Source organism: Aspergillus viridinutans (assembly GCF_018404265.1).
Source record: "Aspergillus viridinutans IFM 47045 DNA, scaffold_1, whole genome shotgun sequence".
Classification (NCBI taxonomy): Eukaryota; Fungi; Ascomycota; class Eurotiomycetes; order Eurotiales; family Aspergillaceae; genus Aspergillus; species Aspergillus viridinutans.
In genome coordinates this window covers 5,041,126-5,065,090 of record NW_025091217.1, presented here as the reverse complement: position 1 = coordinate 5,065,090, position 23,965 = coordinate 5,041,126, and the positions used below count along the sequence as shown (strand labels likewise).

The 23,965-nt window shown below is 49.8% G+C and overlaps 8 protein-coding genes across 8 annotated transcripts; 4 read left to right on the top strand and 4 right to left on the bottom strand.

The window, feature by feature from the left end:
• Position 1: 1 nt before the first annotated feature.
• Positions 2 to 927, top strand: Aspvir_001458 (SUR7/PalI family protein; the record flags this gene model as incomplete). The annotated part of the gene is made up of 4 exons (XM_043266580.1): positions 2 to 17; positions 70 to 367; positions 436 to 618; positions 681 to 927. 4 exons carry the CDS (start codon positions 2 to 4, stop codon positions 925 to 927), a joined length of 744 nt encoding a protein of 247 aa, XP_043122515.1.
• A 732-nt stretch (positions 928 to 1,659) lies between these two features.
• Aspvir_001457 (ribosome-associated complex protein SSZ1) lies at positions 1,660 to 3,643 on the bottom strand (the record flags this gene model as incomplete). The annotated part of the gene is made up of 5 exons (XM_043266579.1): positions 1,660 to 2,337; positions 2,398 to 3,169; positions 3,235 to 3,361; positions 3,441 to 3,477; positions 3,545 to 3,643. The coding sequence occupies 5 exons, from the start codon at positions 3,641 to 3,643 to the stop codon at positions 1,660 to 1,662; spliced, it is 1,713 nt and encodes a 570-aa protein (XP_043122514.1).
• Positions 3,644 to 4,222: 579 nt separating this feature from the next.
• On the top strand, positions 4,223 to 5,047 carry Aspvir_001456 (exosome non-catalytic core subunit RRP40; the record flags this gene model as incomplete). The annotated part of the gene is made up of 1 exon (XM_043266578.1): positions 4,223 to 5,047. The coding sequence occupies one exon, from the start codon at positions 4,223 to 4,225 to the stop codon at positions 5,045 to 5,047; it is 825 nt and encodes a 274-aa protein (XP_043122513.1).
• Positions 5,048 to 5,427: 380 nt separating this feature from the next.
• On the top strand, positions 5,428 to 8,408 carry Aspvir_001455 (MYB DNA-binding domain protein; the record flags this gene model as incomplete). The annotated part of the gene is given in 2 exon segments (XM_043266577.1): positions 5,428 to 5,485; positions 5,503 to 8,408. 2 exon segments carry the CDS (start codon positions 5,428 to 5,430, stop codon positions 8,406 to 8,408), a joined length of 2,964 nt encoding a protein of 987 aa, XP_043122512.1.
• A 276-nt stretch (positions 8,409 to 8,684) lies between these two features.
• Aspvir_001454 (putative UDP-glucose:glycoprotein glucosyltransferase) lies at positions 8,685 to 13,370 on the bottom strand (the record flags this gene model as incomplete). The annotated part of the gene is made up of 5 exons (XM_043266576.1): positions 8,685 to 11,558; positions 11,611 to 11,871; positions 11,925 to 12,756; positions 12,817 to 13,170; positions 13,225 to 13,370. 5 exons carry the CDS (start codon positions 13,368 to 13,370, stop codon positions 8,685 to 8,687), a joined length of 4,467 nt encoding a protein of 1,488 aa, XP_043122511.1.
• A 551-nt stretch (positions 13,371 to 13,921) lies between these two features.
• Positions 13,922 to 15,004, bottom strand: Aspvir_001453 (uncharacterized protein; the record flags this gene model as incomplete). Its single annotated transcript, XM_043266575.1, has 1 exon — positions 13,922 to 15,004. One exon carries the CDS (start codon positions 15,002 to 15,004, stop codon positions 13,922 to 13,924), a length of 1,083 nt encoding a protein of 360 aa, XP_043122510.1.
• Positions 15,005 to 15,812: 808 nt separating this feature from the next.
• Positions 15,813 to 17,228, bottom strand: Aspvir_001452 (uncharacterized protein; the record flags this gene model as incomplete). Its single annotated transcript, XM_043266574.1, has 2 exons — positions 15,813 to 16,568; positions 16,629 to 17,228. 2 exons carry the CDS (start codon positions 17,226 to 17,228, stop codon positions 15,813 to 15,815), a joined length of 1,356 nt encoding a protein of 451 aa, XP_043122509.1.
• Positions 17,229 to 22,565: 5,337 nt separating this feature from the next.
• Positions 22,566 to 23,180, top strand: Aspvir_001451 (uncharacterized protein; the record flags this gene model as incomplete). The annotated part of the gene is made up of 1 exon (XM_043266573.1): positions 22,566 to 23,180. One exon carries the CDS (start codon positions 22,566 to 22,568, stop codon positions 23,178 to 23,180), a length of 615 nt encoding a protein of 204 aa, XP_043122508.1.
• Positions 23,181 to 23,965: the final 785 nt, after the last annotated feature.

Sequence of the window (23,965 nt, the reverse complement as noted above, 5' to 3'; positions counted from 1 at the left end):
GATGGTGGTTTTGAGCAGTGAGTATCGCTCTGATAGTTTGAGAGAGTCTCGTTTAACACGCTGCGACAGGAGTGGGTCTAGGCTTCCTAGGCCTTTTCTTTACGGCCTCAGCTCTTCTGTTGATGTTCCTCGCTTTTCTCGGAGGAGCAAGGAACTCGAACCCTCTGGACAGGATTTACTGGCTTGAAGCTGACACAGGCAACATCCCCGGCGCACCAGCCTTGTCCCGATGGACATACTGGCAACTTTGTGCAGTGAACAGCCAGGGACACAATGAGTGTGGAACGTCGTATCCTGACTACCCCTTTGATCCCCCAAGCCACCGAAACTTCGGTACCGATGTCAACGTGCCTTCAGCTTTCATCGGGTGAGCAGCAGCATGTCCTTGACACGAATGATCGGACATCTTGTATGACATCAACTAACGATACATAGGACCCGCCATTATTTCTTGACCTCCCGCTTCATGTTCCCATTCCACATCATCGCCTTGTTCTTCGCTACCTGCTCGCTCCTCACTGGTTTCCTTGCCATGTGCACCCGCATTGGAAATTGGGTCTCGGCATTCTCAGCGTACCTTGCGCTAACTTTCCAGGCCATCACCACTTCCCTGATGACGTGAGTTCATCATTCAATGTGTCCTTGAATATAGAATTCGATATAACTGACAACTGGAATAGCGCTGTCTACGTCCAGGGTCGCAATAAATTCAACAACAACGGCCAATCATCTCATCTCGGTGTTAAGGCTTTCGCCTTCATGTGGACTTCCGTCGCTCTCCTCTTCTTCTCCTGTGTGATCTACTGCATGGGAGGCGCCGTTGGCCGAAAGGACAGCGGATATAGCGGACGGGAACAGAGACGGCGCGGTTTCTTCAATTCCCGCCGATCAGGAAGCCTGAGAAGCAACAAGGAAACCGCACCGTAAATATTGTTTCGTCTCTTTTGCCCGAGATGAACAAGTGTCGGCGTGTCCTTGCTCTTAGGATCACGATCCATTCTCCTGAGCTTTTAAGGCTGTCTCTGCACGGAAACTTCAATACAACGGATATAGGATTCCGTTATCGCTCACTAAGCATTCCTGGACTCTGGGCCTGCACCAGAGGACGCCCTCGAAGCAATGATTTATCGGTGGACACCTCGACACCTCTTCCGACCCTACGCTCATTTTACGTGTTTATGAAGTGGGTACATGTTTGATCTTTACGGCGCTCTAATTCCTCAGTTGCCCCCTGTTACAGTATGCTTGCTGTTTGTTTGACGGCTCTTGACGATGTTTGGACTATTATCTTATCCATTTAATAATTTGTAATATAATTCCTCTGTTCCAATAAGTCATCACACTTTCTTTTAGGCATAATCCAATTAGCCAGAGGTACTGTTATCTTCAACAGGGTATGTATTCGTTATTTGGGAGAAGACAATACCATGACAAGTATACAATTAGTATACTCAAAAATCAAACCGACAGATTTTGCGATGTAGGAGCCACCCAGATCTAAGAAGAGCAACATGAAAGTATAGAAAATGCCAAAAGTGAAATTGATCAAATCTAGATACTCTATGAACTCGTATAAAGGATGACATTACCCATGACGTTGCCTGTTTCAAGACGATAGATAGTTTTCTTAAAGGAGAATACGGAGGCCCGGATTACTGCTTAAGCCTTGGGCGACTCGACGGCGCCACGGACAGCACTCTGACCACCGACTTCCCGAGCGGTGATCTGCATGCCCAGATCAGCGTTGACGTGAACCATCAGCTCAATCTTGCTGCCAGCCTTGACGCCCTTGACCGCAAGTTCGGCGACGGGTTTCTCGGTCTTCCATACAATCTCACGGATTTCCTCCTCTTCCTCATCCGAGTCAAAGTCGGAGTCTTCGTCTTCGTCATCCTCAGCCTTGGCGGGCTTCTCCTCCTTGGGCTTTGGCTCAGGCTTGGTGACCTTGATCTCGCGGACACCCTCGCAGACACGCACAAGGACGTCACCACCATCCTTAGGGGCGGAGTACTGCGCGATGCGGCGAGCAGGCAGGGCGGTCTCGGCATTCAGAAGAGGCTTGAACTCGACGGTCTCTCCATGCACGAATTCGACACCGATGGCGTTGCGCAGATGAGGAGTGGCAGTAACCATGGGATGGATGCTCTGCTCAATGTCTTCCTTATCGAATTCCTGGATCAAAGAGGCCTGGATGGCAGCACCACGAGGAACCAACTCGGAGGGGTTGATAGCGCTGGCAGAGGTCGAGGGGGCGAGAATCTGCGTCTTCTCGGGGAACATGTTGCGGACCAGCTGAGCAATCTTGGGTGTGTGCGATGTACCACCGGAGAGAATGACCTGAAGAAACAGTTAATTGAGGACATGGATTTCCAAGGAAGTATTCTAATAACCACTGACCTCGTCGATATCCAGGACATCCAACTGCGCCTTCTGGACAACCTGCTCAATCAGGCGAGTGAACTGAGCAAAAACCTTGCCCGAAAGCAGCTCGTACCGGGTCCGGTTGATGGTTGAGCTGAAATCAATACCGTCCGCAAGACTCTCAATGCTCAAGCTGGCATTGGTACCCAGACTCAAGGCCCTTCTTGTGGCCTCACCTTCCAGCTTCAACTTGGCGAGACCGCGGGCGTTCTCGCGAGGGTCGGTCTTGTGCTTCTTGATGAACTCCTTGGCAAAGTGATCAATAACAACCTGATCCAAGGTTGCTCCTCCGAGTTCGTAATCGTGGGCGGTTGCGATGATAGTGTACATGCCACCACGGCAAGCAATCACAGCGGCATCGGAACGGGTACCACCAAGGTCAGCGACCACAACAAGCTTGTCAGTAACGACAGCCTCGGGTCTGGCATCGTAAGCCAGGACTGCGGCAACCGGCTCGTGGATGAGCTGGAGAACCTCAAGGCCAGCGGCGCCAGCGGCAGCGATAAGGGCCTCGCGCTGAGCATCGGTGAAGTCGGTGGGAACGGTGATGACGGCAGCATTGACGTCCTTACCGAGGTAATCCGAGGCCGATTGCTTCAGACGGCGGAGGTGACGAGTTGTGATCTCGGAGACAGTGACGGTGTTGGTGGTCTCGCTGGCGGTATCCCGGATGGTGAAGGCAACAGTGGAGTCGACTTGCTGAGGGTGCGCTGACTGGTGGCAGGGAGTAGGATCTATCGACTTGAAACTGTGTAACGCATAATCAGCATGCTTGTTCTTCGAATAGCGAAGTCCAAGTCCAGGGCTAATTACCTCTTGCCAACATAGTCTCTGAAGTATGCAACAGTGTTCTGGGGATTGCGGACAAGCTGGGCCTTGGCTTGAGTGCCGTGGTATTCTTCACCATCAATGTAGGACAGAACAGTAGGAATTTGACGATCTACAGGTCTTGGTAAGCTTCTGCTTCATAAATCTATATCGCCCGGAGATGTGCTCATGCGGGGCTGCGATCAACGTACCTCCTTCCTCGTTGGCGATGACTTCAGCCTTGCCTTCCTATAGATCGAACTGTTAGAATACCCCTCATGCTTCAATATCGGATGATGAACCAGTGGGAACATACAGGAGTGAGGCGAGCAATAGAACTCGAGGAATTACCAAACGAGATACCGATAGCGAATCTCTCCGCCGTTTCAGCGGCGACACCGTTCGAATCACCCATTTTTAGATGTAGAGAAGGGCTGACAGAGACGAATGAGGACAGAAATTGAGTGAAGATGAGACAGGTGTGTGTGAGAAGGCGGAGTCAGGCCCGGAATTTGACTCTGCTCTGATCGCTTTTCGATTTCTTCTTTCTCCGAGCAGAAGAGAAAAAAATCTTTTGATTTGTTTGGCAGCGGGAGGCAACTGTGGCTGGTGCTTATCGATATCAAATGTGGCGGTGCAGCTAAGAAGTCACTAATGGAACCTGGAAGTATTGAGACAGCGAGGAGAACTTTCTACTTCGTCAATCTAAGAGTCCCCCTCGGTTTTCAATTATCCAAACATGCTCAGATGCCATTTAGGTTTCTAGGTATCCTGTCAACAATATACTACTTAGTGTCGTCAATTTAGTCTCTGGGCTGATTTCACTCTGCAGGGTTGTGGCGTCACGTGCTGATAGCCTGATAAGAGCGGCATTCTTTCGCATGAATTTCATGTACCAGTTCAGGTCACATCTCGCTGCAAGTCAAGCCATTGATCCGCGTTCAGTCGGTAGCAGACAAACGCTCCCGTCCTCAATTGGTACAAAGTCGAGAAAATGTCGTCGCCTGTCATCTTGCTCCCAGGTGATCATGTGTCATCAGATCAGCTGCCCTCAAACAAATCTGCTCCGCTGAGACTAGGACCTGGCCTTCGACTGCTTTCTCCAGCGATCCCCTCTTCGTCGTCTGGTCATGTTATTGCTTCTACGCAGGCTGGTCTCCTCTCTACAGATCACAAGAAAAATGCTGTGTCCGTCCTGTCATTTCCCAATCGCCGCTACATCCCAACACCCAACGATTTGGTGATCGCACAAGTTCATCATTCAAGTGCCGAATACTTCTACTGCATGGTTACACCTCAATCACCTCACGCACTGCTCGGCCAGCTTGCTTTTGAGGGTGCGACGAAAAAGACGAGGCCAATGTTAAGGCAAGGGGATTTGGTCTATGCTCGAGTTCTATCCATCGGTCTCGGTGCTGGTGCAGAAGTTGAGCTTACCTGCGTAAACCCAGCAACCGGCAAGGCTGAGCCTGGGGGATTGGGTCCATTGACCGGAGGAATGGTGTTTGATGTGTCTACTGGCATGGCTGCGAGATTAATGAGAGCTAGCTCGTCGACCTCCGAGCAAGGGGATGGTGTGGATGGATTAGTGGTCTTGGAGGAGCTTGGCAAGAAGTTGGAAAAAGTCGGAGGCTTCGAGATTGCTGTGGGAAGAAACGGCAAGGTCTGGGTTGACTGCTCAAATGGAGGCGATGCTGCTGTTAAAGCCACAGTGGCAATAGGACGCTGTCTCACCATGATTGACGAGCATGATCTGAGTCAAACGGATCAGAGGAAACTCGTGACGAGGATTCTACGAGAAATGAAGGTCGAGTCTTGACGTTGCATGTGATACACCAAGTAGCTCCTTGTATACCCAACCGGTTGTCATTTTTTCTTGAATTTTACTCCCTTCCTTGTGTCCATTATTGCTGAATAGACTACAACTACCAAGACGGAAAGTTCTACTTTCATGCCGCCAACCATTTATTGTCGGAATCACGATCTGCGCAAAGTTGTTTCTATGCTCCTAATTATCACTCGGTGGACGGTTAGTTAGGGCGGAGAAGATCCGCAAAAAGTCGCGCCGCTCGCGCAGCTTGAGGAATTTTTTCCACTATCTTATCTGGCGGAGCTACAGACTTGCAAACACTTTTCCCCCCTTAAGAGACCTTTCGAAACTCATTCAGATCCATGCATTCTCCCTAGTACTTTTTCCAAATGGGTCAAGGGTCCTCACAGCCCATGAATGGCGGGCTCAGCGAGCCTGAGAATCAAGGTAAGCTTTACTCATAGTGCTTTTCACGAAAGACCGTATACCTACTTCTCAAAATATTGCTGCGCTGTACTTTGAGCCTGACTATTTGCAAGATATGAGTGAAGACCGCGATGCTGTTGGTCCCTCGAGCCCTCCGAAAACCTCTAAGAAAGTGAAATCAGAAACCCAGGTCGAAGGAACAGTCACTCCCAAACGAAAAAGAAAGCAGACTGCCAACGATACCAACATTGGCATGCCTTCGGACACCCCAGATCAGTCGCATGAATCGCCCCTGGACCAGGCAGGCGCGCCCCCAGTGAAGCGCACGAAGATCGCACCGTCGACTTCAAACACAAAGGAGGCCCGCAAGCCAGAAAAGAATGGCAATCGAGAAGCCATTCCGGCTCCAGAATCCCCGGTGATTGCCAACGTCTCCGAGACCAGGGAAGCTCAGCGCCAGTCGACGGATATGCAACCTCTAACGGACGTAGCGCATACGAACGGGACCGCGTCCAAAAAACCGAAGAAGTCCAAGGCGAAGGTCACACAGCAGGACGAGGGAAAAGAGGTGTCGGCCCTTCCGCAGAGCCCTGCAGAGACTAAGACGATTCGTATGGCGTCTGCGAACCCATCGCTCGCGGATAGCTCAACGGACCAGAAGGATTTGACGGACACATCAGCCGCCCGGGGACCCAGAAAAGGAAAGACAGATAAAATGATCGGCTTCTTCGCTCCATCCGAGGTCAGCGCGCTGGAGACCTTCAAACTCCAGTTTTGCAACGAGCATGCTATCTCTAGCGAAAGATTTGATAGGATGGTACAGCATGTGGACCGGCGCAAAGACAGCGGCTGGCCCTGTGATGAGAGCATCATTAAAAAGCCGGATTTTTGGCAACAGGTTTATGATGTATTACCAAGCAGGGATCGAAGATCGGTCTACCGATTCATGAGGCGACATTTCCAGGACTCGTCTCAGAAGCCGCACCACTGGACACATGAACAAGATGACGAACTCATCGACCTGGTAGGACGGTATGGTCCTAGATTCGCTCATATTGCCAAGATACTGGGCCGAGTGGAGGATGACGTGGTTCAGAGATGGAAGAATCGGCTTGAGCACCGGAGCACCATGAGAAGGGGTGCGTGGTCCGAGGAGGAAGTCCGCGGGCTGCTCGATGCTCTACAAGCCTCCTGGAATAATCTGAAAAAGGACGGCCAAGATGTGGGCCGCGACATCTACGAAATGGATGAGAGCTTAATATCTTGGGGCACAGTCAGTAATAAGCTTCAGAACTGCCGGTCAAGACAACAGTGCGCGGATAAATGGCGCAAGATTAGACGCAAGATTATGGGTCAGCGCGGCACTGGAAATCAAAACGCTGTCTACGACCCAGCAACGGAAGCAAAGCCGCAAGGCAGAGCCAAGTCCATCACGCTCGCGGAGCAGATGGAAATGGAGAGGATGTTGAAGAGCTCCGAGTACGTTGATTCCGAGGATGAAGACGAAGAGGACATGGAACAGTCTGCTGGTATAGAGTCTCAATCGCCAGAGATCAAGGATGAGGGTGAGTCTGCCGACAAGAAACCCACCATCATGGCTGCCCCAGAAAAGCTGCCCGCTACCTCAGCAAAGGCACTCAATAAAGGTTCTCAAATCAACGCGTCACAGACCGAAATTGACGACGACTCCGAGTCCGAAGCATCATCTGACTCGGCTGAGTCTGCCTCAGAAGATGCTTCTGAAGGCGAAATGAAGTCAGGTTCTGGAGCTGGTTCGGCCTCGGACTCGGAATCCAGTGTTGAAAGCGACGAAAAACCCGACGCCAGGATGAGCGCAAAATCTCCAAAAGGACAGGAGAAAGATGTGACAAATAACAAAGCATCTTCCGCAAAGTCGTCGTCAAAGCCTACAAAACCCACACCGAACCAGAAGGTCGCTGAACGGTCCAAACCCAAAACAAGTGACGGTAGACAACCCAGAAGTCAAGCTACGAAGACGTCTGCTTCTGACTCGTCGGTCAAGGCTAAGACAAACGCAATTCCACGGGCCAAAGCTTCAAAGCCATCAAAGTCAATTACAAAGGAAGAGGAAATGCCGCAAGCGACGTCGTCCGAGTCTGAATCAGATTCCGAGTCCGCATCCGATTCTTCCGACTCAGAAGGTGAGACTACATCAAGCTCCGAAGAACCTTCGGACAGACAGTCCACAAAGGTCGCGCCAAAAGCACCAACATCGAATCAGAAAGCAAGCGTGAAGGGCCAGGTCTCTCAGAAGACTCAAAATAAGGATGAGTCCGAAGAGAGCTCCTCGACGTCAGATGAAACGTCTTCCGGTGATGACAGTACCGACGACAGTGAAACCGACGATGACAACGACAGCGACAGTGACTCTAGCGCTGTCGACAACATGCCGGTGAAGTCGCTGAAGACAGCTGCACGCGGCGGCACCAAACGCAAAGCTTGGGAACCCGCGGAGCAGACCGGGAAATCTGAGTCGAAGCGTCTGAAAACAGGCCAGATGAAGTCATCTTCGTCATCCTCCTCCGCTAGATCCACGTCAGAAGATAGCGAAAGCGAGGATGACTCCGCTACCCGTAGTGGCATTCATGACAGCGATTCAGGAGCCGATACCGACGAGTCAAGCTCGGCATCAGACAGTGCAAACTCCACGTCTAAGCCCCAGCCCAACGCCAAGTCCAAGTCCAAGCAGCCTACCGCTCAACCAAAAGTACCGAAAGCTATTAATGCGCAAAAACCCGAACTCTCCAAGTCACGCACTCCAGCAGTATCAAAGGAGGGAAGCAATGCCAAGAATGGGCAAAGCGGACCGAAGCAGAAGCCGAGACAAGTCAACCCTTCCTTTCCTCAGGCCAAGAAGGACGGAGAGAAGGCAAAGGGAAAACCGGGATCAACTCCCGTGTCAAAGGGGAAAAAGTCCAAGTGACGGGATACAAGTACGGTATAGACGATTGACTGACTTATGAGTGATGATGATTTGGTTTGTGATAATAACTTGGGTGTACGCTAATTCGGTGTATTGTACGATAAACTCGAAGATCTCGGTTCGACGCCTAATATATACTAGATAGATGGATAAAAATGTAATCTAGAATGTCTCCAATTCGTCATTCTCTTCTACCGGCGACCAAGAACCAAAGGTGGGAGGTGCAGGCCTCATTTTTATTGAGATGATTCCTGATATGAAGCTAGGCGCTATATATTAGAGCTCATCCTTTTCCCAACCAGACTCCTCCTCTTGGCCTGCAAACTCCATCTCTTCCTGCTGTTGTCGTTGTTGCTCCACGGCGACTCTTTCCGCCAATGCCGCAATTTCATCATCATATTCCGTCCATTCAGGAACCTGTCTTCGGGCCCTGTCCAGTTTGGGCTCCTTCGTCTGCGGGTTATTACACAGATCAATCGTTCTGGCCGTGCTGAGCGACTCGTCCGAGCACCAGGTCTCGCACCAGAGCCACTCCTGGGGAAGGCTCTTGATCGGGATGTGATGCTGCATATGATTCGGCAGGTCTTGGTCGAGATTACTCAGACTGTTGGGATCGGCCGAGAGCATCTGGTACTGTCCGCGAAGACGATCGCCGGCTGCAAGGGCCCGGAAGCGGTTTAGATCTACTACGTACAGCGCCGAGATGTGATAGGGGAGTCCGCGAAGAAAGTTCTTCCAGTATCCTTGCTTCCAGAAGCGGAAGCCTTCCATCTCCTCGCGGGAATCGCACATGGGTGTGAAGCCGTATGGCGCGCCCTCAAGATCTAGGGAGACGAGGTCGTACATATCCGTGCGCACGATCTGATCGGCATCCACGAAGATCACCTTATCTAGTGAAAGCGGGAAAAGGACGTCCAAGAAGAGCATCTTGTATCCCCAGATCTCCCTTTGTTTCTCCCGCTGCGCTCGAAGCCAGTGCGGCCACTTGTATGTGACCATTTCGTACGAAAAGCCATATTCTTTCGCCAGATGTGGAAGGAAGGATTTGAATGAAGGCGAGAGGAATTGTTCGATAAACCAGAATTTGACGGTATGCTTCGTGTTTCGCATCACGGAGACCATCATGATGTTCAGCATCCGCTCGTACAGGTGACCGCTTGCCACGGAGAAGATGTTGATGTCCGCCTCCTTCTCAGCCAGACTATCTTTAAAACCGACACCCACGCTTGAGAGTACACCCTGAGCAAAGTTGAAGCCCTTAGATACGTAGTCCATCGCTGAGCCTGGTTTGACACTTATATCAAGGACATCTTCCATTTCCTGGCCCTTCTTACGCGAAAGACGAGGGAATAGAGTCTTCCCTTGGAATGAGAGAAGTGCAACTTCGTTGTTCTCGTCACCGGGCTGCGGACTGTACCCATGGCCGCCAACACTGTCAAGGTTGAAAATGCGCTGACTGCGGCCATGCTTAAGGTTGATCTTCCACAGTCCCGGCTGAGCTTTGAACTGGAAATAACCCAGATTTGCCATGATGATAGTATCAGCGAAGTGAGGATTGTCTTCGGTGCCGAGAAGTAGTTGAACACCCCTCGGGGGAGTCTTGACCGTGACATCGCGCGAATGTCCTTCAATCAAGATGTGTTCCAGTGCGTAGATGGCGTCAACATTGGCACCCGGTTTCAATGAGCTTAATTTGATGTTGTCCAGGTCGTAGATTGACTCCTTAGGAGCAACGAGCCAGGGGGATGGGACGTCCATGCCCAGGGTGAGAAGTGCCTCCACCGGCACGCCAGAAAACGTGGCCGTGGGCCTTGCAAGAGTTCCATCATCGTTGAACGATGGCTCCGAGTCCAAGACATAGCGATAGAATCGCTTCGTTGGTAGCTCCTGGATCTCTTCACGTGGGTTCAGGGACAATGTGACCCGGATACCGGCTAATTGTGAGAGGACCTTCAATATTGGCAGCCATCTCTGTGCTGTTTCTGATGTAGGATCAATAGAAGCAGCGATGATGATAGCTGGATCTTCAGAAGTCGAAACAGTTATGACAGACTGCAAATCGTTCCATTTCTTGAAAAAATCCACTCTGATGTTGGACATTTGTTCAAAAATGCCCTCAGGAACGTCAGACACGGTCGAAAGAGCCGCAAGAGAACTAAGCTTGGCAAGCGCAAGCGGGTCAGAGAGCTTCGACTCCAAACCGAGATCCTTTGCAGCCTTTGCAACAGGGCCGATTCTCCTCTCCTGTTCGTAGGCCAGAAGTCCGTCCAGATCTTCTTTCGATAGCGTCGATCCAACTGGGAGAGGCCCAATCGCTCTGCCGTTGACAACGACGCCATTCGTTCCAGGCAAAAATCCAAGACTTACAGCCAAGGCCTGTTGCGCCTCCCAAAACTGGGACATTTGCTTAGCCTCTGTTTCGGGAAAGTTGCTGATTTTCGCAGTCTTCAAAGCGGCTAGAACTCGGGAAGCATCCACCCTCTCTGTCCCCTTCAATGAGTTATAGACCAGAGTAGATCCGCTTTCCGTTTCTACATCAGGAGCTGGGTTATGGATCAAAACCATCTCCACTTCGCCGTGCGTCTCCCGGTGTTCAAGAGCTTCAACAAGTAACTTCAGGCCATTCTCGGAGTCAAAGTCCCCGACAACGATCAAGTGCTTACTATCGAGTGCACCCTCGGTTTCAGATGCAATGCGGAGGGTATCGGCGGACTCTCCCCTGGACTCTGCTAGTTTTGAAATGTCCACAATTCGGATATCCTTTGGATCCTCGGGGATTATTAAGGGGTTGCGGCGATCGAATGCTTGCGAGAGGAAAAGTTCGGGAAGCCAGGTGTCTTCCTCGATAGACCCATCCACAACTCCTTGTTGGATGGTCTGCAAGTCGCGACCAACTCTCATACTCATTTCCTGAGGCCAGTTGTCGTCTCGAGGGATAAAGACTCCATTCACTAAGATATATGGTGCGTCGGCCTTGATACCAAGTCTGTTCTGGTATTGATTGGTCCGGGAAACCAGGGTCTCAAGCTCATCGCTCTTCAAAATCTCGTCGAATGAGCGAATTTGCTTATTGGACCGCGAAGTTCGATCCTTAGTGGCATGTTGGAATGAGGCCTTGTCTGGAGACCCTATCTTCTTCGTGGCTGCGGACTATTTACATCATTAGCACACACAAGACCAAATCACACCTGATGCGACATACCTCTTCCAAATACTGGATCAGGCTGGCCAGACCAAAGGTCTCATGGAGATAATGAGCGACTTTGAGTTGCGCGACGGATCCCGGAGACGAAGCAAGAGGGACCAAACCAAATCGCACTGGGATCTTCTTCTTGACAAACACTTGGAGAGTCTTGACAACCAGCTCCATGTCATCAGAGCTAGTGAGATCCACAGGGGCGACAACATTATGCGCATCGCGCCGCACAGCGGGGAGTTGGCCCGGGTACATGGGCTGAAGGTACTGCTCACGGTAAGTATGCCATTCGAACGCAGAACTGAAGGTGGGAGGCTTACTGCCGAGAGGTCGTCCGGCCATGATTGATATTTTGTATCCTTTTCCAGGTCGTTCATCCAGATGATCACGCCGCCGCCCTCAATTTCGTCCCGGTAGTTGTAACGCGGAGGGGAATCCTTCGCCAGTGTCTCTCCAAGGGTCTGATGGCAGAGCAAATCGACAGCTTCCTGAGCAGAAAGTCCAATACCCCGAAATTTGTCGATTAGTCTTCTTTCGCGACGGAGGTGATCTAAAAGTGAGAATGCATCTATCTGACGAGGATCAATCTGAACGCCATTGATCCACATGACATTGGCGCCTGAAGGAAGCATTCGAAGCCGGCTAGTACGAATATCTTTCAGCAGAGAGGTTGACGCATTGTAGGCCGCGATCTTGGCGGAGTGCTTGGGAAAGTCTTGAGAAATCCTCACAAGCGTATCCAAGGGCTCTTCACTGTCCATCACATAGCTGACCGTGTTCAGACCGAGACGGGCCACTTCTGAGGAAGACAGAGGTCTTAGGTCATCAGGCGATTCTTCCTCCACGCTGGCCGACCCAGTACTCCCGGAATTCTTTTGGCTCCGTTTCTCAGCATCACGGTCATCAATTACAATATAATCCGTCCGCTTGAGAGCAAGTTCGACACCATAGCCAGAGACAAAGAGGGGACGAGATATCCAATGCTGAGGTGGTCGGTAGCGTACACGATACGAGACCTGTCCTTCCTTGGCGAGCGCACTCAAGGTATGATGAAAATCTCTGAACATGGGAGACGCAATATCCGCATACAGAATGGCCGGTGGAAGCGATATATCTCCTAGCACTCGATCGAAGGGAAGCTCTCGCGGATCTCTGCACACCATAGCATGTTAGACACCCGTAAACCCACAGCCGAGAACAATAGCAACTCACGACTCTCCCATCACGTCCTGTTGGGCACGCTCCATGCTGGAGGAGCAATACTGTTTACCCTCTGAGTGAACCCAGACAGGACATGCCGCATCCTGCGCCGCCATCAACGAATGCTGGACAGACGCATTATAGAACTGATAGTGCGCCGCGATTCGAGGGGCCGCCGATCGAATCGCCAGAGACAGCTTGAAGGATGACAAAAGTTCCGGGTTGCTGAGATGTCCATCATCATAAACGACTTGTAGAAAACGGTCATAAAGCTGTTTTTCTGTGGTCGCATCGTCAAAGGTACCCTCCGCGATACGATCGAGTAGGTGGAAGTAGGACGTTGAGTTCTCCTCCGCAGCTGTTTCTCTGATTTCATGATGAGCAAGCATCGTACGGAATGAAATGGCCGGGATTGCTTACAATAGCTCTAGAAGATAGGGTGCTGAATCGAATGATGCTTGTAAAGCAACATTGACAGATGGGCTTCCATGGACCACCGAGGTCAACGCAGCCAGTACTACGAGGCAAAGCCGCCACGAGGTGACAGAGCCTAAGCCGATAGCCATGATTGAAGCGAGACTTCTATTCCACAGCTACTTTGTCAGACTGTTTATCAAGTTGCTAGGTGGAACGGCAGCCGGATAGCAAGCATAACGGGCCGACGGTTCAAGCACGATGTTGGGTCGCAGGTAGCGTACAGGCAGATAAAATGCGTAATCTTAATCAGGCATAAAGAGAAGCATTTATCTCCGTCTCAATGAGAGGAGTCCGCAAGCAAGTTACCTCGTTCATTACATATCTACAGGATGCTCTTCAGGCCACCTTGCTGAGAGCTTCTACGGGAGGCGCAGCGGCCACTAGCGCAGAGCTTCCGTGTTGAAGAAAGAAGCTTCTTATTGGCCGGTTATTACCACCACTTCATGAAACCGCATTGTTCTGTACAGAGTAAGGTAGCTGGTACTGAACACCGCGTTCGTGGAGTAGAACGGCTTGGCCTTTGACTTATTATATTCTGCAGCATTGAAAATGCTGCATTGGGTGGCTCTTATTGCCCTATCGCCTATGCTGTTCGTCGAGGCCCAGTGCTGTGCACAGGGGCAGCTGAGTTGATGAGAGTCTAGATGCCGTCGCTCCCTCCAAGAATATCACCCTTCTTCTTCCTGGCAGCGTCTGCTTCCGGAGGCGAACTACGTCTCTTCCCTCTTCTCTGTCCATTCTGGTGACGCCTGGCCCGGTCGCTTGAGGCTAGGAGAGCCAAGCTGGTGACGGAGAGGAGCTCTCCAACATCCGTACTGCCGTCCCCAGCCATACACGCCCAATCCTCCCTCGCCTCCTGCATAACATTTCTAATTTTGTTTCCCCTCCCAGAAGCATGCAGGATGTTCCCTATCGCAGCATGAACGGCCAACAGTATAGGACTCGGCGGCTGACACCGCTTGCTCTGACTCGTCAAAGTGACCAGTCTATCTGCCGGTAGAAAGCGTCTGTACGCCGTAGCAAAGTGCGGAAACGTCTTGACTCGGTAACGATTTGGAGTGCTTGTTGCCTCTAATATCAATCTGAAAGCCTTGAATTCGCGATCAAGCGGGAACAACATCATGGTCGCGTTATGCTCGCGGTTGATTTCCTCCAATGTGAACTTGAGCCGAGACCGCAGAGCAGGGAAGTATCGGTAGAGGTTTGCCCAGACGTCTGACAACGCCTTCCTCTCGTCCTTGGGACCTCCTAGTACGGACGGTAGTATGTGTGCCGCTTCTAGAGGACCCGTGAGAGCTTCGTCTGGATGGTCCGAGTTCTGGTCGTAAGAGCCGGAAATAACGCATTTATTTCCATCTCTCCGAAGGCAATTTTTCCGCAGTCGCTCAAGTACTTTCTGGTAGTCTGGACTAACGAGGTCGATGGTGTCTTCCTCTGCAGAATAAGATGAGCCGAGTTCAGGGGTGTGGTTCGCGTTAGCCAGGAGAGGCCGAATGAGCCCAGTGTCGAGGGTTTCAGCTAGTTCCTGAAGTTCATCATTAGACTGACAAGCCCAAATATCGTTATAGAGATTTTTCTGTCCGTCAGGTGGCAAGAACATGTAGCAAGTCTCAAGGAAGCGGATCGTGTCATCCTCATCATTGCGAGCTCTGTATCCTTTCAGCTTGGGCCTGAGTTTTGCCTTGACTTCAGGAGAAGTAAGGTTATTCGTAGACGATGGCATGGAGATGAGTTATGAGTATTACGACGGTGCGTGTGATGCTTGTTGAGTTGTATTTCTATGAGGCAAGAAGAAAAGTGAGAGTTCAGGAATTGAAACAGAGGGACTCGTGGGTTTCTCCAGGCCTGAGTGTCTTGATTGTAGAAGATCTGGAAAATTCACAGCCAGCTGCTCTGGTGCATTCGAGGGTTTTTCGATTGCGTTATACTTGATGCATGCCTTGTTTTCTACCATTTAGAATACATACAAGCAGCAGGCTGTAGTATTCCTTATGATTCAAACAAAGAAGAGACCATTATCATTGATTTAAACGGTAGAAACAGCATGCATATAGGATGGCAACGACGAGTGGTACGGCTCAAAGCTCTTCTCAAGGCAGCAGGGTTCCTTCATCTTTAACAGCGATGGCAAAGGGATTGTAGTACAAGAAATGAGCTACTTTGGGCCATCTATCGTCTCTACAAGCTCCCAAAAATATTCAACAACAGATTTGCATTGATCCTGCCAAAGGTGGTCATAAAACATGTGTATCATAAGCTGGTAGTCGTGCAACAAGTCTTTTCTAGGTACATTTTGTGTGGTATCAAACGCTTTCCAGACGCCAATCCTCCCATCAAAGACATGCTAAGCCGACCCAGATGCCGAAGACAAAAGCAAAGACAAATACATCCTGAAACTTCATATGAACATAAAAAGCCACAAAAAAGAAAAACAAACTCCGAAGGTGACCATTACTCCAGACCCAGGCTTTTCTCTGTCCCTCGGTTKCTTTTGAAAGGAAATGTGAGTGCAGTACATATAAATTCAACAGTTATCGAGAATCGGAGCTCGATTGCTTGGAATGAGTTCGCTTGCGAGTGGTGGCATCCCAAATGAGGTGCCTGCGCTTCAATTCATCTGCGTCGAAGTATGATTCTTCAACTGGCGCGTGACTAGGGAGATTCTCTGGACGGATGCTAAGAGCACTTGTAGACCTCATTTTTTTGAGGCTTTTGGCCTTTCCGACGTCCCCGAGCTTTCGAAGTTCACGGGCCAATCGATCAAGGGCCGAACCACCCGCTTTGAAGTGAGGTTGTTTCTCCGGTGGCGGTGGAAGAGGCTTGTCCAAAATGTCCTCGTTACTGTTGCCACTGCGGATCGAAGGTGGTGGAAGCTTATCGGTTGATCCGAAGCTGACGCCGGAGTCGACTTTGCGACTCTTGTGACCACGAGGTGCGAGGTCCTCTCTTTCTTCGAAGCTGGAAGGTCCGTTCACCAGCGCACACTCGTCGATGATCTCATTGGCAATTCGCAGATACTTGTCCAGGGCTTCCCGAACCAATGGCCATCCATTCGCTTCACCTTCGGGTGCTCCCTGGGCGATCACCTTGTCTAGTATCTGTCTACCGTTGGTCTCAAAAGCAGAGATGTATCGAAAAAATCCGTCACGCTGAGATTTGAGGATCTGCGGAGTCAGCTGAGAAGTAGGCGTGACCGTCGCTTCCGTCACCGGGGGGAAGAGTGTGTTCAGCATGGCAATGCAATTGGCCTTGTTGAACGGCGCCAACAACATCTCATTGATCAAGATCTGGCGAACCATGTCAGCAAAGTCAAGTGGTCATCGAGGATAAGAGGGGAACCAGCTTACCCAGCGACGAAGTCCGAGGTAAATCTGGGTGTAGAGAGCTTCAACTCTACGACCTTGAACATTGATTGATTCGATCCATGTGAGAACCCCTGGATATTTCTTTGCAAGCTCGGTCTTTTCCTTGAGGTCTTCGGGATGGATATTAAGTCGCTGTAATGCAGCCGCAACCTCTCTTTTCCGGCGATTTTCTAGGTCCTTTAGATAGTCCAGAGCGGTCAGGGCTTGAGGAAAATCAACCTCGTCCAATTGCGGAGCGAAGCAGCGACGAAGGAAAGAGGTCACGAAACTTGGCGGTAGGGAGCAGGGCTGGGATGGCATTCGAGCAATATGGTGAGTCAGCTGTGCCCTGAAGTCCGCAGCAGCATCAAAGGAAAAGTCCTGAGAGGAGACGGAGGCTTTGGACGAGCTGGAAGAGCGATTCGAGAAAGCAGTTTCGGGGGTGCGGGTTCCCGAGCCAGGTTGTCTAGTCGGGTTGCAGTTCAGCGCGTACATCGTACGAAGCGGAATCTCATAGGTTTCAGGATAACGTAGGCAGTGGTCGAAGATCCAGGTCCAGGCAGAGCCATCAAGGCCGCTCGGACGTTCGTCCAAATGTGCCATGTTTGTCGATAAGGGAGAGAATGGAAGGTCAGATGGTCGATTGGAACGTCGAAATCCAGGACGAAATCTCTTGGAAAGGAGCGGATTTTAAAAGGACTGCGGGTCAGGAAATGTCCTGAGTAAATCAAATTCAGAGTATACGTTCAGGGGATGTGTGTGCGACGTGATGGAGATGCAGGTAGAGGAGTCAATCAAAATAGTACCGAAAACGCGGATCGCAAAGACGGCTGGTATCACTTGCGTGTAACCTGTGAAACCCGCGACTCCATACCACAAATCTGCACCTCGAAAACAGCAATTGACCAAAGCGGATGAAGGGTTTGCTGAACTGGGAAGAGAAGCGTAGGTGAGAAGTATCCCTTGGGTTCCTTTCGGCGTGAGGGGGGAATAAGCGTCTATAGGAAGGCAAACGGAAGAAGTTCCGGTTTGCTTGATCTCCGCTGGTCAAGTCAATTGATTGAAAGCCGAATTTAACTTTCGTTTCCCTCTTGGGACTCTTTGTCTCGAGTCCTGATCAAGCTTATTGGAGTACTCGAAAGATGCGGATGATAAAAGATTGGATAAAAAGGTGGTGTGCTTTGTATGACCAAAAGTCGATAAACTCGGCGGGGCTGCTGTCAAAGCAATAAAGCAAACAGTGATCGAGGATCAGTGCGCTAAAAGAAGCCGAAGAGATTTGGTGCTTTTGTAGATTTGGATAGATCCAAAAGCAAGTCTTGCGAGTCAAAGAACGAATAGAATGGAAATTCTGAGATACAGGGACGAAGAGTGACAAGCAACGAATGTGGCGTCAGAACAAAAAAAATAAGGCAGACGCAGACGCAGAGGCGTGGAAGGGAGACAACAACAACAAGAACAATATTGGAATAATATCTATCAATCAACAGTTCCAAAACAACATCATCAAAATAGACAGAAGGAGGGGAAAGAGGAAGAACCAAGAATAAATGGTAACTGCCTTATGGACGGCTTGCGAGGGAAAATGGGTGGATCGTACTAATAATCCTCATACTACTCCGTAAAAAGCAGCGCACTGATCGGGTTCGTTAATTACAAGAGCTGATCGAGGCTTCTGGACTCTCTTTGCCGTCCCGCTTTTGGCCCTCCCACCGGTCAATAAATTACAGTCAAGTCGATCAGTTTTACCTGATAATTGCTTCCTGATTCCTGAAGGATCGACTCTCTGAGACTTCTTTGACACTGTTTCGAACTTCGATAGACTAACGAATCCTTCGATCTGTTTCCGGTTCCGTGGAATTCGCCTTCGCCTTCCGCTGTGTGGAAACTGCCATGTGGATGCTGCCACCCAATGACGATACTCAATTGCTGTCTGACAGTCTGCTACTCCGTACTTGGGTGTATCCATGGGTGGATGTACTTAAGGTAGGAAGCTTTGTTTCTATTCTCAGTCATTTTTTTCTTAAGGAGTATGGACTGGACTGACATCAACTTGCAGCCGTGGAGGCTGATGTATGATGAAACTCGCAGAGCACACACCACCAATGTGAGGCAGAAATTAATCACCTACCTTCCGGCAAACAAAGGGAACTCTTATCCATCATATCAACCCTTACCATCAGCGTTTGTTCAGATTTCACATGAAAATAATGAATCCATTAATACTCTGTACTGGACTGCTGTCTAACTCAAAAAATGTCCAGACTCGATAAATCCAACCCATTGGAAACGCCCTAACGAGAAACCATTCCTGCTAGGGATAAGTCCGTCGTTGTGGTTTGTTTGACCTTGCAGGCTCCCGACCTTCCGCGCGGACAGACATCCAGGGCCATCAAATCAGAATGGCTGAGTCAATGAAGGTGGATCAAATAACCCGCGTAGGTTGGCGAGCTGCTTGCCGGCCCCAGTGTGCTGGGTTCCGCCATCATCCTAGCGCGTCGTTGTCCGTTTGTCCGTCCAGGCACCGCTGGTACCGTCGTGCGTATGTACCTAATTCTTAGGACACTAACAGTCTAAGACACTACTAGCGTAGGACGTACTTCGTGCCTCACGCGGTCACGCCTTTCGAGTCCAGGCCCACTAGCGGCCAGCTCTTTTTCCAGTCAACCGAAGTGAGTGAGCAGTCAGCTCACTTGCTCGAAATTTCGCCGTGGCGTTATCTCGCATGATGCGTCAAAGCGATCAATCTTGGATTTTACGTGCGACACGCTACATTAGTCACCAAGTCCAATGATGTTCCTGATACTGATTTTGCTCATTTAACATTACATAGTGCTGCGCTGATACAAGTGTATAGAACGGCTCCGCCGTTCGATTCCTGCGTACTACTGGTTGGGTCACAGAGTGCTCCGTACCTTTCTCAAACTGCTGTATGAGCAGCACTTCGAAATGATTCATTTTCAGTAGTAATGATATTCTGCTTATTGCCTTGGCGGGCGATTTGAACACTGGCATCATGTTTACTTCATACCGAGTACACGAGTCGAGTACCCATAATATGACCAACATCGGGCATTTTACCCCCGAGACGCAGCACCGTTGGACGTCATAGGCTCAATACGCTGTAATGCCAACCGTTGATCTTTCATCTTTTTCTGTCGATCACTCTCGACGATTGAGGGATCAACTTCAGCTGATGTCAGTGGCCATGAAAGGAAATCAGCCAGCCCCCATTTTCAGTCAAGCTGCAGGAGACGTTTCAGTACCTGGAGTCCGAAGTTTGAGACTCCTACCGCGACCTTTTGGATTGATCTCATTTCAATCAACAAAGCATTCCAATCTTGCGCAGACACTAGTATCTGTGAGGTCGCTGAAATATTATCATAGAAAGCTCGTCGAGGCGCAATCGCTGGTGCCCATGAGGACATTTGACTGAACTTCGTCCCTCATACTGGCCAAGACAACGGGATGAAGCCTAAGTCTTTTTACTTTGCTACTAACAGCATGCCATGCTCTGATAGCGACTCAGCAAGCCTAGCATCTCCAGCTTGTCGGGCTCGGCCCCTGAACCCCGCTCCAACCGTTTTCTTGGGATCATAGTCCATGCCGAAACAGGCATGACGGCCCAGCCTTCTATCGTTCTAGTGCGTCTGCCTTGAACGATTAGTTTATCCGGGTTTCAGCTGAAAGTTGAGTTTAGGCGAATAAGTCGGAATGAGGCAAGGCAGAGACATCACGAGTTCGGTATACTGTGCGACGTATCAACGGTGTATCCCAAGTTGGAGATTCGTCGTCAGGAAGTAGGTAGGCGGATCTGGCTTTGAATCTCACTTTAACATTTCTATAATGGTGAATAAGTGAAGTCTAAGTAGTCGGCAGAGAGATAGCGATTTATCATATATAGGTGATTATTTGATGGCCACTAGCTACAGCTTTTCCGTGCATATACACATCAAACTGTGCTGATCACTAGCATTCGACGTTCAGTAATCTATGGGTGGTAAAAGAAAGCTTGGGTTATACTTGAGCTTTGAGTAAAGTTGAACACCCCATCTGTCTATTGCCTAGCTACATGATGTCAGCTAATTACTGAATCAAGTTTGACGCGTTTCTCCTATATCATTTATCTCCCTCTCCGTCTTTTTGTTTCTCGCCTTCATCTCTTGAACCTCTCTCGTTTCATGCCTTTGCCAGATTTACCTAGTCACCCACTCAATAGGGCCGGTGATATCAAGCCCTCTTGGAACGGACTCCGGCAATTTTCTGGATTCGTGGTCCGTCAGGGCAAGCTACATCTCACGGTCCTGCACAGCGCAATGGGTGCACTTATGAGGAACCACTATCACCTCGAAGATGGACTGCCTACGTATTCCGTGTCTTGTTCGACAAACTGTTGCTTCTCACAGTATCAGGAACTTCATCTTTGAGGAAGAGGAGGGCTAACGCTTTACGCGCTTGAGCTCACTACCAGCTTTGACAGCCTCGTTTTCTTCAGACAATCGAACCGATAAATTCGGACCGTGCTTCTACACCATAAATGACCTGAATCACGCCAAGCAGCATGCCGGTTCAAGTGCAGCACTTATGGTCTCACAGGCACAGATCTTCAGGACTTGGTCACATGGGCACCAGACCAGGAAGGATGATGTCAGCTAATAACGCATTATGCTTTGCGACTTTAAGACCTCAACACCGTTCCAAAAAGCACAAGTGGGTCGAAGAGCTTTAAGGATCAGTGTCAGCGACATTGAGTATTGACCGAGTGGTAGCGCCTCAAGAGAGTGCTCGTCAGAGGGCTCTCGTGAGCTACCATGCTCGCGAGCGCTTAGGGAGTCCTCTGATTGTGATAATTTATATTCGAAACTAGTCCTCAAGTCGGACTTCTCGCTAGAATGTGGAAACCTGTCTTGCTAATGAGATTAATAAACGCTTGACTTCCTCGTGAACGTCAGAAATCAGAATCCGAAATGCAATGTCGACGAAATGCAGAGCCAAAAATGTCATTTATCAAAAGCGAATCAAAGATACCACGAGCATTTCAAGGCTAAGATAGATTTCAATACATCCCACTTGGCGAAAGGGGGGAAGCTGTAAGGGTGCAAAAGGGACAAGGGAGAACTTTAGGCGGCGGCCAGAAAGTGCTGCCTCAGGCGTCGACAGTCCTCTCCCCCATCCTTCCCAGCTTTCTCTAACAACCATCTCTGTAAGGAGGGCATAATTAATATGCATCTGAAAAAGCCTCGCATTGGGCTGAATGACTGTGTGACACAGCTGTGAGTGAATCAATAACTATCAATTTTAACCATATTGAACGACTTTACATTGAGCATTATTCTATCATTACTGCATAGAACTTAATAGTATTCATCCCGAGATGGAAAAGGTAAACTTTTGCTGGCAAACTCAATGCATTATAGCTGGCTAGATCAATCCTTCTTCATCTCGGCGGTTGCGACAGTCAAGAAGGCCATTTCATGGGCTTGCAACGACAATATCATTGTCATGGCCGCAGTCGGCAACGGTGCGAGTCATGATATCAAGGACTCGATTTGATTACTCGCCACTCTCGAAACACAAACACCATTATCTCAATCAGGCAGGAGAGTGTGTCCACTCCAGTTGCGGTTGAAGGTCAACAGAGTTGGTGGCTGGCGTCCAGCCTGCGGGAGAGCAATTGACAGGAAGATGATCTTCGTGAACCATGGACGGGCATGAAAAGTGGAGTTATACATGATAACCTTAGTGATCGGTCATATCCGGCCTTTTGCCTGTCTAAGAAAGAGGCTGTGAAGTCAATAGCTTTATCAATTCTTCTGGACGAGGATATAAGGTCTCTGGTTCCTGCACGACCGGAATCCAGCAACAACAATCATTGAGGAAATTCACACCCTTCAATTGAATCCAGGTGAACTCCAAGAGGAACACCATCATTTGAACGCGATGTCTGGGTCATATCGCCCCAATATTCTCTCTGAGGAAATGGAAGTACTCCCGACTACCGCAGCCTTCTTCCGCCGGATTTCTCGCATCAATACTCGTATACCTCCTATCGCCAGGAAAGCTGCCGTGCCTTGCAAGGTAGCAAATATGTCCCATGACAAGTTGCAACAAGAAGCCGCGTGTCCATCGCCAAATCTACGTCGTTGCATCGGCCACACCGCCGTCTTTCGGAAATCGATGGAAGCAACCCAAGCAGAACGCAGACGCCAAATGCACCACCTGAGTTACTACGAAGACGACGGACCCAGCTACGGTGCCAACGATAGGACCGAGATGGACATTTCTGCCATCCGGGAACAAGTCGCCAGGACAGTCAAGGCGATGATTCGCCGTCGCTCTATCGCAAGCACACCTCAAGGCCTTGAATCAGAAAAGTCCAATGCATTGCTGCGTGTATCAGCCCGCAAGTCTCATGAGAACGATACCCTCCAGCAGACAACGGAGAAGAGGAACAAATTTGCTGCTAAGAGTCGAAAATACGCATCCATGCTTGTGCCTGGGCGGAGGATGTTCACCTTCCCATCTCCCATATTACATGCGAATGCCGTCTGTTGACCCATTTCAATTGTTTCTTTATGCCACGTCACGGAAACTGTCCACACGCCTCGATGCGGTTATGGCGGATCTTACGAATTTACGAACAGTGTATACAATGGGGAAGCGACTGAGCGAGCAGGCACTGTTAGATATTAGCGACTTCATTCATACCTTAGCAATCGATGAATGTCAAGACTCGGTCCGCGTTAGGTCCGACACAAGACAAAGATAAAACCTTGTTCAACACTCCCTCATTGTAGAGCAAGCAAGACGCTCATAACTCCCTCTCTCCAATCAATCTGATTGTGACACAACGTATCATCATAGAACCTTAAAGTTTGCTGGTTGACTTTGCGGACCATTGGATCCGCCGCGTCTATTCTCCACAATATCGATATCAGCAGCGATTTCCCCCGCGAACCAGCAGCGCTGTTTATCTCACTGGGTGATATCTCAACTGTTCCGGTCGGAATAGCCGGCTCAGCGAACCTGAGTCTGTTGGCGGTTAAATCCGAGTCTGGCCAGGCGACGAAGGACCGCCGGATTTGGAAAAGGATCGCGTTTGTCCTTGTAGCGCAGGTCCAATGGTCCTTCAAGTATTGTATCAAGTCACCTTATTCGAGTCAAGGCGCTGATAGTTTCTCCTGCTTGACTACAAATGGCAGGAGAGGCTTGGGCAAATGATCAGGACATCAGCAGCTCCCGTCTTCCGTTCGATCGATTATCACTAATCAGAACGGGCATTATTTCGAGTGATACGTACCTTAACCTATCTGATCGAATCATTCAATACCTAAGATTTC